Consider the following 15,093-nt stretch of genomic DNA (forward strand, 5'->3'; position numbering starts at 1 on the left):
ATCATGATCCAATTGCACTATTAAATTCGTTGCAATTAAATCTTTAAAACAAGACTACACATGGATATATTCCGACGAAAACTTTTTTAGCTTATTATTGAATTATTTTTAAATGTTGCACGTTGTTGCACCAAGTATATTGAAATTGTTTTAAATCGAAAATATTTCAATCATTTAAATCGGGCGCCGTTTCACCTTATATAAAAATAATGTTTCATCAAATAGCGAAATAATGTTTCAGTTCACTACAACATTTGATCCATACATAATGAAACATTATAAGTACACTAGGTGAAATATTTTTTGTGGAAAAAAATGAAATGAATTCGGTTTCCATAATATGTGGGTGATTTGTTGCAAAAGAATGTTTCAATCCACTGCAGCATTAGATCTATACATAGTGAAACATTGTAGTACACTAGATGAAACATTTTTTGTGGAAACAAACTGAAACGAATTCTCTTAATAGATGGTTTCTAAAATATGTGGGTGATATATTGCAACGGCGTGTGTGCTAGGGTGTGTGGTGGGGGCGGCACCTGAGCTAGAGGCTTGCAGCGCGCGAGCTGGAGGCGCGATAGAGGCGCCCGATTTTTCCTGCTGATTCTCCAATAAAATTGCAATAACTACTTATAATTTGCAGCGCACTATATAGGAAAGACCACTCTTTTGAGTATTAAATCAATATTTATTAATCTGAACCATGAGCAGTTAAACTATCTGATTACATGTTGTTATTACTAGTAGAATGCATGTGCGTTGTAACATGCGAAAATAATTTTTACGATCGATAAAAACTCTGCTAATTTAAACGATAAACTGAAACAAGAGAAACAAAATAAAGACAAAACAAAATCAGAAATTATATATAGTATTGAACTAGGTTGTGTTCGCTGCATGCGTCATTGTGTACACGTTTCTATAGCCTCACAAATCGATCGGATGACTATTTCAAAAGTTGACGTATGTGTATTCCGTTATACGTCATTGATCAAATATTAAAATTTTGATTATTCAATTAGTAAATGTTTTTACATGTAGGTGAAAAACATTTGCAAAGAAACAAACTTTCCCACATACACATCCGTGTCAGCTCTTTGCTGCTGTGGTCGATGAATAAGATGGAGAAAAGGAGCCGCTGTCGTCATCCCTTCCTTCCTTGACCGGCGACGTGGTCGGGTCCAGTGGCGGCGGAGCAGGAGGCTTGATGATGAAGAGTCATGTCCACAGATCCAACACATCGTCTCAACGCCCAACGTTGCATCCTCTCAGGATCCGATCGACCACCCTGATCCACAGCGCCGTGGATCCCTGCATGTGCCGTCAACGGCCGCTGCCGCATCAGCCTCTCTTGGGAGGAAACATGTGGGGAGAAAAGAACTTGCCGGTGATTGCTCGAACCTCGGATACGACTGACCACCCGATCCGAGGATCGATCCGACGCGCATCGCGAGTCCGACCCCCAACGACAATAAATAATAACCACGTTAATTAAAGACTCGTCTCGACTCGATAATCTATGTGTTTAGTTTAACGTTAAAATTAGAAGTTTGACTAAAATTAAAAGTTTGAAGAAAAAAGTTGGAAGTTTATAAAAGTTTGAAGTTTATGTATGCAGGAAAGATTTGATATGATGGATAAATTAAAAGTTTAAAGAAAAAGTTGTGACCTAAACTAGGGCAATACCAAATACCAGAGTTACGTCTCCAGCCGACGCCGACGCCGATCCATCCTCCCCTCACCGCGCCCTTCTTCGCCTGCACAAAGGGAGAAGCTACGTCTAATCCCCTAATTCGCCGGTGTCCGATGGATTGCAGCGGTGGGATGGAAAAGCGACCAGCCAGCCAGTTCAATAAGTCACAATCGCCGCGGGGAGCTTGCGCCTCCACCGAACCAGCGAGAACCCAGGCGAAACGCTCCCGCCCCACGCCAGCCGGCGGCAATGAGCAGGCGGTGGCGGTGGTGGTGCCCAGGCGCTCGCTACCAAGCTCTATCAACCACAATAGCAAAACTGGCACAAGGGACTGGACGAACCTCGGGGACGGGCCGGCCGGCAAGATCGCGGAGCTCACCCTCGCCAACGACGTCGCCGATTACGTCCGCTTCCGTGCCGTGTGCCGCCCGTGGCGGCTCTCCTCCTCGCTGCACCCGCGCCCGCAAGATGGTGGCCTAGACAGCCGCTTCCTCCCTCGTCACTGGATCATGCTCGACAAGGCCCACCACAATAAGGGCACCACTGCCGCCGCCACCCACCGCCGCCACCGCTTTCTCAACGTCTCCACCGGCGGGTGCATCCACACGGACGACATCCCGGAGCTCGCCGACCACACGATGCTGGCGCTCACGCCGGAGGGCCTCCTGCTGCTGCTCCACGAGCCCAGCCTCCGCCTCCACCTCCTGAACCCGCTCACCCGCCACCGCACCGACCTCCCGCCGGTGACAGCGCTCCTGACACCGGAGTGGCGCCGACGAGCGAGCTGGCGTTTGGGCGCCCATGGCGTGGGTCTTCGCGTGAACGCCGCCGGTTTTGTCGTCGAGGATGCCTCCACAGTAGTGGCAGTCGATTTCTCCGATCCCACGGTGCGCGCCATTGCCAAGCCTGGCGACGAGAGCTGGACCGTCATCGACGACAGGCTCAACACGATAGATTGGATTATCACATATGGTAGAGTACATATAGGCACATGCCTTCCATATCTAGCAACCGATTTATAGAAACAATATCGGAGAAGATTAAGGAAGGATGGCAAGGGATAAACACAATCTAACACCCCCCGCAGTCGGAACGTCGTGGGAACGGACATTCAGACTGGACCGAAACTCCAAGAAGATGGCACTGGGCAACCCTTTGGTGAAGATGTCGGCAAACTGTGACGTAGTAGGTACATGTAGCACTCGAACAGATCCGGCAGCGACGCGATCGCGAACGAAATGTAGATCGATCTCCACATGCTTAGTACGCTGATGTTGCACCGGGTTAGAAGAGAGATAGACAGCACTAACATTGTCACAGTAAACCAATGTGGATCGGCTCGGAGGGGTATGGAGCTCATGAAGAAGCTGTCGAAGCCACCACCGCGTTGGCCACGACACGATATTCTGCCTCGGCACTGGAGCGCGATACAATAAGCTGACGTTTGGAGGACCAGGAGACCAAGTTGTCGCCAAGGAACACAGCATAACCCGAGGTGGATTTCCTGGTGTCCGGACAACCTGCCCAATCAGCATCAGAGTATGCACTCAAGTCAACAGTGGAGGAGCGGCGGATGTGAAGACCATAATCAACCGTGCCATGGACATAACGCAAGATGCGTTTGAGAGCAGCAAGATGAGGCTCCCGTGGATCGTGCATGTGAAGACAGACCTGCTGGACAGCATAAGAGATATCTGGCCTGGTGAAAATCAGGTACTGGAGGGCGCCAGCAAGACTCCGATAGTTCGTGGGATCATGAACTGGGGCACCATCAGCGGCAGAGAGCTTGGCGTTGGTGTCAACAGGGGTAGCACATGGCTTGCAATCTGTCATGCCAGCACGCTCCAGAACCTTGAGGCAGTACTGGCGTTGACTGAGATGAAGGCCAGAGGACTGCCGAGAAACAGAGATGCCCAAGAAATGATGCAAGCTGCCAAGATCCTTCATCGAGAACTCCGACTGGAGAGCACGGATGGTCCATCGAAGAAGTGCATCAGAGGAGGCTGTCAGAACAATGTCATCAACATAGAGGAGCAAATAAACCGTGTCTGATCCTCGATGGTAGATGAACAAAGATGTATCTGATTTTGCCTCAACAAAGCTGAGTGTAAGGAGAAAGCTGGCAAACCGGCTGGACCATGCCCGTGGGGCCTGCTTGAGACCATAGAGCCGCATAGGCCGGCGGGAGGAAGGCTTGCTGCTGGGCCGGCGCGGGCGTGGTGGTGAAGGCTGTCCCGACGAAGTTGGGCCGCACGCCAAGGAGGCCTAGACCGGCCTGGCCCGGCCACATGTGGATTCTCCCTGTCCATGGGTTGTAGGCCGTGGGCCAGGCCTGGTTGGCCCGTGGTGCAGTCTATGCGCCAGGGTTGCCCTGGGCGCCGCCGCTGTGTGCTTGTCCGCCGCCGCCACTTGCGCCGCCGCTGCCATTGCTCCCGCCGCCACCACCACCGGAGCCATGACCACGGCGTCGGTTGTTGTTGCGGGAGTTGTTGTTGGAGGTGTTGGTGGAGGTCGCCGAGCGAGCGGTGGTCGAGGAAGCAGCGAGGAAGGCCGTGGCAGTAACGGGCGGCCGGTGGCCTTTCGTCAGCTCATCGAGGAGAAGCTGTGCGCGAGCCTTGGCGAACGTCGGGAACAGGACTTGCAGAGGCAAGAGGGACTTGAGGTTGTCGAATTTGTCGTTGAGGCCGCCGATGAGGGTGAGGATGAGAGACCGATCCTTGACAGGTTCACCGACGTCGGCGAGGTTGTCGGCGAGGACCTTGAGTCACCGGCAGTAGTCGCCGATGGAGAGGTCACCCTGCTGCAGATGATGGAGCTCGGCGGTGAGGTTGACGGCGCGCCGCTCGCCGTTGCCGAGGAACTGCAGCTCGAGGTCGCGCCAGACGGAGCGTGCCGTCGCCGTGGGAAAGAGCACCTCCTGCATAAGAGTAGAGGAGATGGAGCCGTAGAGCCAGCCGAGGACGATGCAGTCCATCTGTGTCCAGTCGGCGTGATCGGGGCGAGGTACGTCGGAGAAGACATGATCGGTGAGGGCGTATTTTCCAAGCGCGATGAGGAAAAGGCCTCGCCAGCGGGAGTAGTTTTTGGCGTCGAGGTCGAGGGTGACGGGGACGAGCGCCTTCACGTTGAGGACGGCGACGGCTTTGCTGTGGAGGTTGGCAACGGCTTCGGCGTCAAGCGCCGCCGGTGGCGCGGCGGCGTCCTGCGTGGGGGCGGCCGGCGTCGTGGTGATGCCGAGACGGGCGAGAAGCGCCAGGATCTCGGGGGGAAGTTGCGCCGCGGGAGCCGGAGTGGAAGCCGGTGGCGGCGGGATGGCGGTCGTCGAAGGCGCGGTCGTCGGAGGAACCGGTGGAGGCACCGTGGAGGAGTCGTCGGAAGGAGACCGAGGATAACAGGGGCGAGGGCCGCCCGGGCCACGGTCGCGGCACGATCGGTGGCGTCGCCAGCGACGGCGGTGGTCAGGGTGTCGTCGTCCTGACCAGAGGGAGCCTTGAAGGAGGAGCGGACGGCATCGGCGATGATTTTGATGGTGTCATCAAGGACGGCGTCGGCAGTGAGGGAGGAGGGAGGAGAAGCCATGGCGGCGGCAGGGTGCGCCGGCCGGCGGCTGGGGTGGAGAGGAGGCGGAAGCGAGAAGGAACCTAATCTGAGGACGCCCCCGTCGATCAACCCCAGGCCAGGAACGTCCCCTCTTGGCCACGTCCGTGTGTCCAGTGCCAGCGCATGTGCCATGCTGTATGACCACTCCCGGTCCACACCAACCATACTCCCGTGAAACCGCGAGAGTCAGCTCTGATACCATTTTGTAACGACCCGCCTTTCCCAGGCTAGGCCCACTTACATCTGGTAGCTTTCATAGGTCATAAGACTGTCCTCACAGACCAACACAAGTCTTTTCTACGCACTTTGTCCTCACTCATGCGCACTCGGGAAGAATTTTCTGGTCGGTCACCCATCCTTAAATTGCTCCAGACCAAGCACGCTTAACCTCAGAGTTCTTTAGAGATCGGCTTCCGAAAAAGAAGTTGCAATTTGTTGATATGAGTATTCTAGTAATCCTATTAAGCCCTAGACCGGGATGTTACACCCTCACCCCTTACAAAGAATCTCGTCCCGAGATTCGGAACGGCTAGAAAGAAAAGGGCATTGGTCAACTGCAGTCTATCTTATTCCATAACTATGATAATTATTCTAAGGCTTTAAAGAAAACTACTGCTGCTTTGAGACTGGTGGCTGAGCTGTAACACTTGAAGATGCAACTGGCACTACATTGGCTCCTGTGACGACAAAGATGTCGATGGGGTCTACTTATGGAGGCCAAGTCAAGTGGATCGAGGGACATGAAGATGATGGTCGAACTAAAGTGTCCAGCTGTCAAGATGGAATGAAGTTTGGATCCTAGCTTAGAACCTAAACCACCAAATTGACTTTGAAGAATAGTTAGTAGGGTAGAACGTTTGTTGCTTGCTTGTGTGTAGGTAAGGTTGCATTCCCATCATTGGTGTAGTTCAATGATGAGCGTGTAACTATATTAGGTTGCTTGCTTAATCAACTTAAACAATATAATGGTTTACACACACTAGATCAATGTTAACATGGTTAAGGTCTTGTCTTTAGTGTCACCCCTCTCCTTCTATCTTCTCCAAACCTATAGCAGATGGTGAACACTTGCGCTAGTGGAAGTGGAAACAATAACAATGATGAGAACCCAACTCTTGCTCAAGTTCTAGCTCAACAGACTCAGTTAATGAACATAATGATGCAGCAGATGCAGAACCAGCTCAACCAAGGGAACGACAATCCTCCAACGCCACAGAACAAGTTAGCTGACTTTTCTTCGTGTGAGGCCGCCTACCTTTTCTAGCACCACCAACCCAGTGGAAGTAGGTGATTGGCTATACACTATTGAGAAGAGGTTGGAATTGCTCCAGTGCACAGATCAGGAGAAAGTTGTTTTCGCTTCACATCAGTTGCATAGACCTGCTTCAGAATGGTGGGATCACTTCCGGATGAACAGAGCAGAAGGACAACCAATCACTTGGGAAGAGTTTACTGAAGGATTCAAGAAGACACACATACCTACAGGAGTAGTTGCTTTGAAGAAGCGTGAGTTCAGGACATTAAAGCAAAAGGATCGTACCGTGACAGAGTATCTTCATGAGTTCAACCGTCTAGCACGTTATGTTCCAGAAGATGTGCGTACTGACAAGGAAAGGCAGGAGAAGTTCTTAGAAGGCCTGAAGGATGAACTATCAATTACGTTGATTTCTCATGACTATGCTGATTTCCAAGAGCTGGTTGACAAAGCAATTTGACTTGAAGTCAAGAAGAACAGGATGGACAACCGTAAGAGAAGACTGATTGTTTTCAAGGAAGCACAGGGTACTAGCCAAAGGCAGTGTATCAAGCAATCCCAAGTTGATGAATCAAGTCTAACATCTCAAGAACAGTCGCAACAGTTGAACATCGGTGATGAGATCAATTCAGAGACTAATGCAAGCAATGAAGTTAACATCAAGCAAGCTACTCAATCAGTGCCAGTTCAGCAGAACCAGTCTCAAGAAAATAATAGTAGTGGAATGGAAGGGAGCAGCAGGTATGTTTCAACTGTTACAAGCCATGTCACTTTGCAAGAGAGTGTTCGAAGCCAAAGCATCAGCAGCCGCAAGGTCAAGTCAACAACATTGTCGTCACAGGAGCCAATGCAGTGCAAGTTGCGTCTTCAAGTGTTACAGCTCAACCACCAGTTTCAAAGCAGTAGTAGTTTTCTTTAAAGCCTTAGAATAATTATCAGACTTATGGAATAAGATAGACTGCAGTTTACCTATGCCCTTTTCTTTCTAGCCGTTCCGAATCTCGGGACGAGATTCTTTGTAAGGGGGGTAGATTTGTCACAGCCTGAATTTTCGTTTCAAGATTTATAAATTATTTAATAAATTATTAATAGAATTTATATTAAATGTTCATTAATTTACAAGTGAAGTGAAATGTGGGAAATCAAATTTCCTAATTATAAAGCATGGGTGGATTTAATTTTTATTAAATTCTCCATGATTAATTATACTCTCTGAAATTTTCTCGGATTTTTCGGAGCTCAATTATTAATTTTAATAATACAAAGAACATTTCAGTAATTATTCACATATTAAATTAATCATTAATGAGCTGGTTTCAATGTTTTTAAATACTTAGGGTGTCCAAGTATGTTCAAGATTTTTCTTGGAATTATTTGACCATTGGAAGTATTTTTAACAATCGAAAGATCATCTTATTGGTTAATTTATTTGGAAAAGTAATAAAATCTTCATCCTCAGCTTGGGCCCTTTTCAGCCCATTCTCTCCCTTCCTCTCAGCCCGCAGACAAGTCTGCTTTTCGTCCCTCTCGCTACAGTGTTGTCTTCAACCCCTAGACAGAGCCGACTGTCTCCAGCCCGTGCACAGTTGCCGCCGCCTCCTCCTTCCAAATCCGGCCTCTCCGTTGCTCCTTTTTCCAAATTAGTTGTGGGAATGGAATCCTCTCAATCTCCTCTTCCTTTTCCCCAAGAAATCCCCAAAATTTCTATGGAAATCCTTTCCAATTTCGCGGATCAATCTTTCCTTTTTCCGGCGAAGATCCTAAACTTTCCCGAGTTTTTCCCGTCGATTTGGGCCCGAACCCGAGCTCCTGTGCCTATATAAAGGACCCCCTCGTCGTCCTCTACCTATCCCCTCAAGTTCCATCTTCCGCCGTCGTCGGAATCGCTCTCCCCGCGCTCTTCTTCTCTCTCCAAGCGCCGGCGCCGCTCCAGCCGCCCCTAGCCGTCGCTTCGGTCGTCGCCGTCGGTCGCCGTCTCCTTCATCAGCATCGCGAGGTCGTCGCCGTCCTCGTCCCGTCCTCCGTTTCCGCCGAAGATCGCCAGAGCGCCGCTGACACTGTCAACCCGAAGCTCGCCGCCGCATTTTGATCTCCGGCGAGGCCACTGCTGCTCCTTCCGTCGTCGCCAAGCTTTGCCGTCGCCTCCATTGGATTCGCAGCTGCGAAGTGAAGCCCGGCCACCCCTCCGTTGTTGCCGCACATCGCCGGAAAGTCGTCGCCGCCGTGGACAGTACCTCGCCGCCCTTCGAAGCTCGTCGCCGGCCATCTTCCGTCGCTGTCCGTCATCGCGTAAGTGTTGGTAAGGACCGTCGTCTCGTGCTCTTCCTCCCGGTGCCCTCCGTTTGCATTATTGTGCCGTGGTTCGCCGGCAACCGCTGCCCCTATGCCGTTCACCGGTGTAGGTTTTTCCCTAGGGTCTTAATCCAACATAATCTAATCCGTGATTTGTCTAGCGTTGTCATCTCCGTGTGTTGTAGCCGGACCGTCATTGTCGACCCTTTCTCTCTGATCGCTTTGGTTCGGTGAGACTTCTATCCGTTCTCTTTTTTCAGTGGCATATTATTTCTTTTTAATATATGCCATCTACTAAATATAACCTAATCTTTTCTGAATGTTGCTTTAATCTTTTCTTAATTATAAATCATTTGTAAATTGTTTAATTAATTTGGAATAGTTTTTTCTTTAATAGGTTTAATTGGAATTAAATCTTATAAAATTCATAAGTAATTTATATGAAATCGGAATGAGGCCGTTCAAGTCTCATAATTCATCTAAAATCATGATCTACATGTTTATTTACTTTATATGTATTGTTTATTTGGTTTTTATTAGTCTTTTTCCTTGTTTTATGTGTTAGCTTGTCGTTTCGAAGGATCGTGAGTGCGTCGGAAGTGTTCAAGAAGATTAATTGAAGACCGAATATTGCAAGGCAAGTCACATAGATCCCAAACACAATTCCTTTGAGCATGTTGATCCTATATTTAAATTCTCTATTTATTTCAAGTATACATCTATTTTCGAATGTCACCGGGTGGTGTGAACCTATTTCTTTGTTATGGCCAATTTACATTGATTATCCTATTTCTTGATTACCTCGGGGTATAATTTGACTAGTTGTATTTATATATTGGTTCAACTAGATACATTAGATATAATTGCTTAGCCATGTTTAGAAACATTAGCACACTATTGGGATAACTAATGTTTCACATTTACTTAATGATAACTAATGTTTTGCTATTACTTAATGATTGGTTAATTAATTAATGTGCCAACTAAAACTTGATAATGGTGGGTTGTGAGCACATGATTTTGATGGTCGTGCTCATGACAATTAAGGACCGGTTCACGAGTTTCGGTTGTGAAACATTAACCGTGCCAAACACAAGCCAGCATAGGCAACGGCTGGACACTTTGTATAGCAAGGCTCATTGTGGTGTGCCAGACTGAGAAGTGGCGGAGATAAGCCCACGGGGGTCGCTGGGGAGTCTATGCCTTTGGTTTTTGAGGGGGTGACTACGATCCAGGAAAGGTGCGCTGCTTTGAGTTGAGCTATGCGAGGGGTCTTGTCACAACTACACAAATGGTGACATGTTCAGCATGGGCACATGATGATATGGTGACATATTATGGAGTTGTGTCTTGTGGGTACAGTGGTACACCTCTGGCCAGAGTAAAACTATTCGAATAGCCGTGCCCGCGGTTATGGGCGGGTCTAACAATGTCTTTCGTGATTAGTCTCACACTACTCATTAATAATAATGTGGTAATTGATGGTAATTAATTTAGCTCCTGGTTTGGAATGGTACATTCCTGGTTTAGAGATAGATCTGTACAGCCGTGTATAGTTGTTCAGGATGGTTGGGCCTGTGCAGCATGGGTGTGCAGTTCAGTGTTAATTAATATTGATGATTAATTACTCTACTGTTTTAGAATTCTCAAATGTTTTGCTAAATGCTGCTTTTGCAAATGAGCTATATATTATGCCATTCTTTGGTATCCTTGTGCACTTGCATATTTGTTGTGTGGCTTGCTGAGTATGTCATATGCCCACATTGCAATAATCAATCGAACCTCAGTTGAAGACAAGTTGCGAAGGAGAAGACGTTTGGCTTGTACCCCAGTTGAGCTACTTGTGGTAGTGGATGTCACGCCCTGAAGTTTCCCCCTTTTTCCTTGCTTTAAAAATTTGTTAAATAAATCGTCCGAAGAAATTGTCTTAATTAACCTAGAGCTAAATCCCTAATTAATAAAGGCATTTAATAATTGGAATTGGCAATGTGGGATTTTCCTTGAGTTCCACATGTCACAATACATTAACAGGATTGATTTTTAGTGAAATTTTCAGAGCCTTGGAAATAATTTTAACCAATTAAAAATCACCAAAGTGCAATTTTAAATCCCAGGAAAAATCCTTTCCCCTTTTTCCCTTTTTCGCTTTTCTTTTCCTCTTTTTCCATCTTTTTGGGCCGTCGGCCCAGTCCACCCCCCCTTTTTCTCCTACCCGCGCTCGGCCTTCCTCTTGTTGGGTCAGCCCATGCGCCCCTCCCTCCTCTCTCTGGGACGCCGATAGGTGGGCCCCACCTGTCGGTCGTCTCCCACCTCCGGCCGTTGGAGCCGGAGCTCCAACCGCTGCCGCCGAAACCGCCGCGCCGCCGCCTCCTCCGCTCCTCCCGTGCCCACGCCGCGTCGCTCCCGCGTCCTCCCCACGTCGCCGCCCTCTCCCCCGCATCTCCCGGCCCGCGCGCGCGCTCGCTAGGGGCGGGATTCGAATTTGAATCCCCCCATTCTCTCTCTCTCCACCCCCACGTCGCCGGCCAAATCGGCCACCTCCCCGGCCACGTCCGCCCCCTCCCGCACCTATAAATCGCTCCCCGCGTCCCCCTCTCTCGTTTTTCGCACTCGCTGCGCCCTTCCGTGCTTCCTATCCTCGCCGCGCCGCTCGCCCCTTGCGCCGCCGCCTACCGCCGTCTCCGGCCACGCGCCGCCGCCACTATAGCCACCACCGCGCCGCGCAGTCGCTGCCGTCGCGCTCACCGAGCCCGCCCGCACCTCGGCCGCCGCTTCGTTGCCGCAAATCACCGCCGGAGCTCCGATTCCCTCGCGTCGCCGGTGAGCTCTCCATTTTCATCCATCTCCGGCCGGCCACTTTGGCCGCCGTGGTCGCTCTCCCTACTCCTAACCCCTCACCTCCCCTTCTCTAGGTGCCGCCGCCACCCGTCCGCCGTCCGTGTCGCCGGTCGTCGCCGGCCGCCACCGCCTCCTCTGGTGAGGACTCCCCTCCTCCCTCCTTCCCTATGTGCCGCACGCGCCGCAGCTCTCTGTGCTCGCCATCGCCTTCGGCCGCCGCCGCCAGCCTGTGCGCCGTCCGCCGCCGCCTCCCGCACCGCCGCTTGTTGTTGCCGGCGCTCGCGCGCCGCCGCCGGTCGCCATGGCCGCCGGTCGGCTTCGAAGCCGAGCCGAGCCAACCGGGCACCCTTCCTCTCCTCTTGTGCCGCTGCCCGGTGGGGCCCACCAGCTGGTGGACCCCCCTTTTAGCCGCTGCCGGTGGGGCCCGCGTGCCGTCGCCACCTCCCCCCCTTTTAGAGCCGCTGACCCATGGGGCCCACTTGCCGGCGCCGCCCCCCTCCTTGGCTGACGTCAGCCCTGGGTATTATTGCGCAATAAATTGATTAAGGACTTTTTCTTTATTAGTAAAAACACAGTTTTATCTTCTAAAATTCATAAGTAATTCATCCGAGCTCCGTTTAAGTCCATTCAAGTCTCAGTAAATTCATAAAAATGCAAAGAATCCATTAAAAATGGTTTTGTTTCCTGTTTCATTAGTCTTATAGCATGTTTTGCTTGTGTACTTTGTTTGTCGCGTAGATTTCGGCCGTTTCGTCGATCCGCGGTTTCTCGAAGACGTTGCTGAGGTCTCATCAGTGCGAGAGCAACGCAAGTCATGCATTACAATTGATCATATTGTACCCAATTTACAAATATCCCGCATTTCTATTAAATGTCGCATTCTTTTACAATGTCATATGGGATGGGTCCTATTACTCAGCCATTTATTGTTTACCATATGCCATTAATAACTTGGGTATCAAAATGATTAGATGTTGGTTTAGGAAATGCTTAGCCATGCTTAGCTCCACTAGTACACAAATGGGGATCACATTATTACATAGACTTTGACTATGAGCATAGTTTTGGATTGGTGCCACCGCAATGGTGTTAGTTAATTAAAATACACTGAATGGTGGGCTGTGGGTGCATGGTTTTGCTGGTCGCACCCATGGCAATTAAAGACCGGTTCACGGGAAACCCTGGGAGACTTACCGTGCTTACCACAAGCGAGAGTGGGTAACTGCTTGATCTGAAGTATAGCTCGACCCTTTCCTAGGCACCGGTGGCGAGGGTGGGCGTAATGGAGTTGGGTCGGCCAGGGTGTCCGGTTGTCCAGCTGCCAGATTCACCGCGGCGCAAGAGGGGACCGCCCACTGCCCGTTGGGGGTGGAGGTGAAACCTTAGCGTGGTGTGGATGGTTAGGGGAGGGTTATGCGGAGGGTCTTGTCACGATTTCCCCCTTTGCAGTATTATGGTGATACTTCGGGGCATGGTGACATGTGTGGAATCGTGTCTTGTGGGTACAGTTGTACATCTCTGGACAGAGTAAAACTATTCGAATAGCCGTGCCCGCGGTTATGGGCGATCAACCAGATTCACCGTGATTAGTCTCACCCCTAGTTTAGCTTAATGAACTAGTGTAGTTCAGGTGGTTGGTTGGGCCTGTTGCAACGTGGTGTAGCGTTGGACAGTGATTGGTTAATATTGATTAATTACTACAGTTGTTTTACTGCTTTCAACTACTGCTTTTAAATGCTAGTTTTATGCAAAAGAACCCCTAGCCTCCTTTGGTTATATCCTGCATCATACCTCCTCTTCCGGTATGACTTGCTGAGTACAGTGGGTAGTACTCAGTCTTGCTCTCTTTTCCCCCACACCAGAGTTGAAGTTCTTCTCAGTTGGAGCTGTCTCAGAGGGGTTGGTTTCGTCGCTGCCGTCAAGGTTTGCCTATGGAGTGGAGTCGCCCGCTGCTGAAGTCAAGCTTCCAAGGCTAGCTCGTTTTATCTTTTCCGCTGCATTTGTAATCTTTTATATTTTTGTAAGACGTGGATCTGTATGTCAACAATTGTCGTTTGTGTACCCTGGCTGGTCCTGGACAGGGGTTTAATGCACATTCAGCTTAGAAATTCTGGTTCGTGAATTTCTGGGCGTGACAGTGGAGCCGGAGCTTCGCTAGATCGTTATTCCGCTGCTATTTTCTCTTTTCATTTGTAAGTATGTAACGTTGTATTATTGATGAATCTGTATATTAAATTGTCAGCTTGTGTACCTCGGCTGATTCCTGGACGAGGGTTTTATGCACAAATTAGTTCGGAAATTACTAGTGAATTTCTGGGCGTGACAAGTTGGTACCATAATAAATGGCGTCGTCGTCGTCTCCATGTGTTGCCGCCGGTTCACCGTCGTCATCTATTCCTCTCCGATCGCTTTGGTTCGGTGAGACGTCTATCCGTGTTCCCTCGGTTTAGTTTTTAATCTCTCGTTTGTGTCGTCGAGTAGCCGCCGCCGTGCCACGCTTAGCTGCTGCCCTAGCGTCGCCACTGCACTAGCCGCCTAGTCGTCGCTGTGCCGCTCCCTGCTACAGCCGTGCTGCTGCTGCTCGTGCGTGACAAGTCGCTGCCGTCCCGCTACCGTAGCCACCATCTGCCGTCGCTGTGTGTCGTCGTCGCTGTGATGTCGCCCTAACCCGAGCCGCGTGTCTCCGCCGAGTCACCGCCGCCTGGCCGAGCCAAGTCGCCCTAGTGCCGCCGTGTCGCAGCTGTGTGCCGCTTTAACCTAGCCGCCGCTTTAACCGTTGCTCGGTAGTCAAGTTGTCTAGCCGTAGGTGCATCCCTAAATTCCTACCGGCCTATCGTTTGCCGTACCGGGGCTTTACCGTGAATCGTTTCTAGCCCACCGGTTTAGCCGCAGCCATTGTTGAGTCGTTCGCTCGTTCGTTCGAACGAGGTGTTACCCGTGCTTCGTTCGTTTGTCCGTGTTGAGTCGTCCTTTAGTTTAGAGCCGTTTAGAGCCGCCGGTTCCGTTCGCCGGTTTCGGTTGATCATTTGGGTAATCCCGTGTCACGTAGAATTGACTCGTTGAGTCGGTATCTCGTGAGGCTCGCTTGCCAGATCAATCTAAGCCATCCGTTGAATCTTGGTCAACTCTATGTCAAGATTAATCTTAGCCCTCCAAAATCGATATAAATATGTTCTCTCTTTTCAGTGGCATATTATTTCTTTTTAATATATATCATCTACCAAATATAATCTAATCTATTTCCAGAGGTTGCTTTAATGTTTTATCTCAGTTATAAATCATTTGTAAATGATTTAATTAATGTGGAATAGTCTTTTTCTTTAATAGGTTTAATTGGAATTAAATCTTATAAAATTCGTAACTAGTTCATATGAAATCGGAATGAGGCCGTTCAAGTCTCATAATTAATCTAAAA

General features: G+C 49.7%; 1 protein-coding gene and 1 long non-coding RNA gene across 2 annotated transcripts in view; both read left to right on the top strand.

The window, feature by feature from the left end:
* The first annotated feature begins 1,806 nt into the window (after positions 1-1,806).
* The window catches only part of LOC107276637 (uncharacterized), a 36,809-nt gene continuing 23,522 nt past the window's right edge, over positions 1,807-15,093 (top strand). The window contains exon 1 of the mRNA XM_015779274.3: positions 1,807-2,644. Coding sequence (XP_015634760.1) covers positions 1,807-2,644 — 838 coding nt within the window. The remainder of the gene's footprint in view (positions 2,645-15,093) is intronic.
* Positions 8,072-13,928, top strand: LOC107280569 (uncharacterized). Its single transcript, XR_001545150.3, has 3 exons — positions 8,072-8,847; positions 9,002-9,070; positions 9,406-13,928. It is a non-coding gene; the product is annotated as an uncharacterized lncRNA (long non-coding RNA).

This window comes from Oryza sativa, chromosome 4 (genome assembly GCF_034140825.1).
Source record: "Oryza sativa Japonica Group chromosome 4, ASM3414082v1".
Taxonomy (NCBI): domain Eukaryota; kingdom Viridiplantae; phylum Streptophyta; class Magnoliopsida; order Poales; family Poaceae; genus Oryza; species Oryza sativa.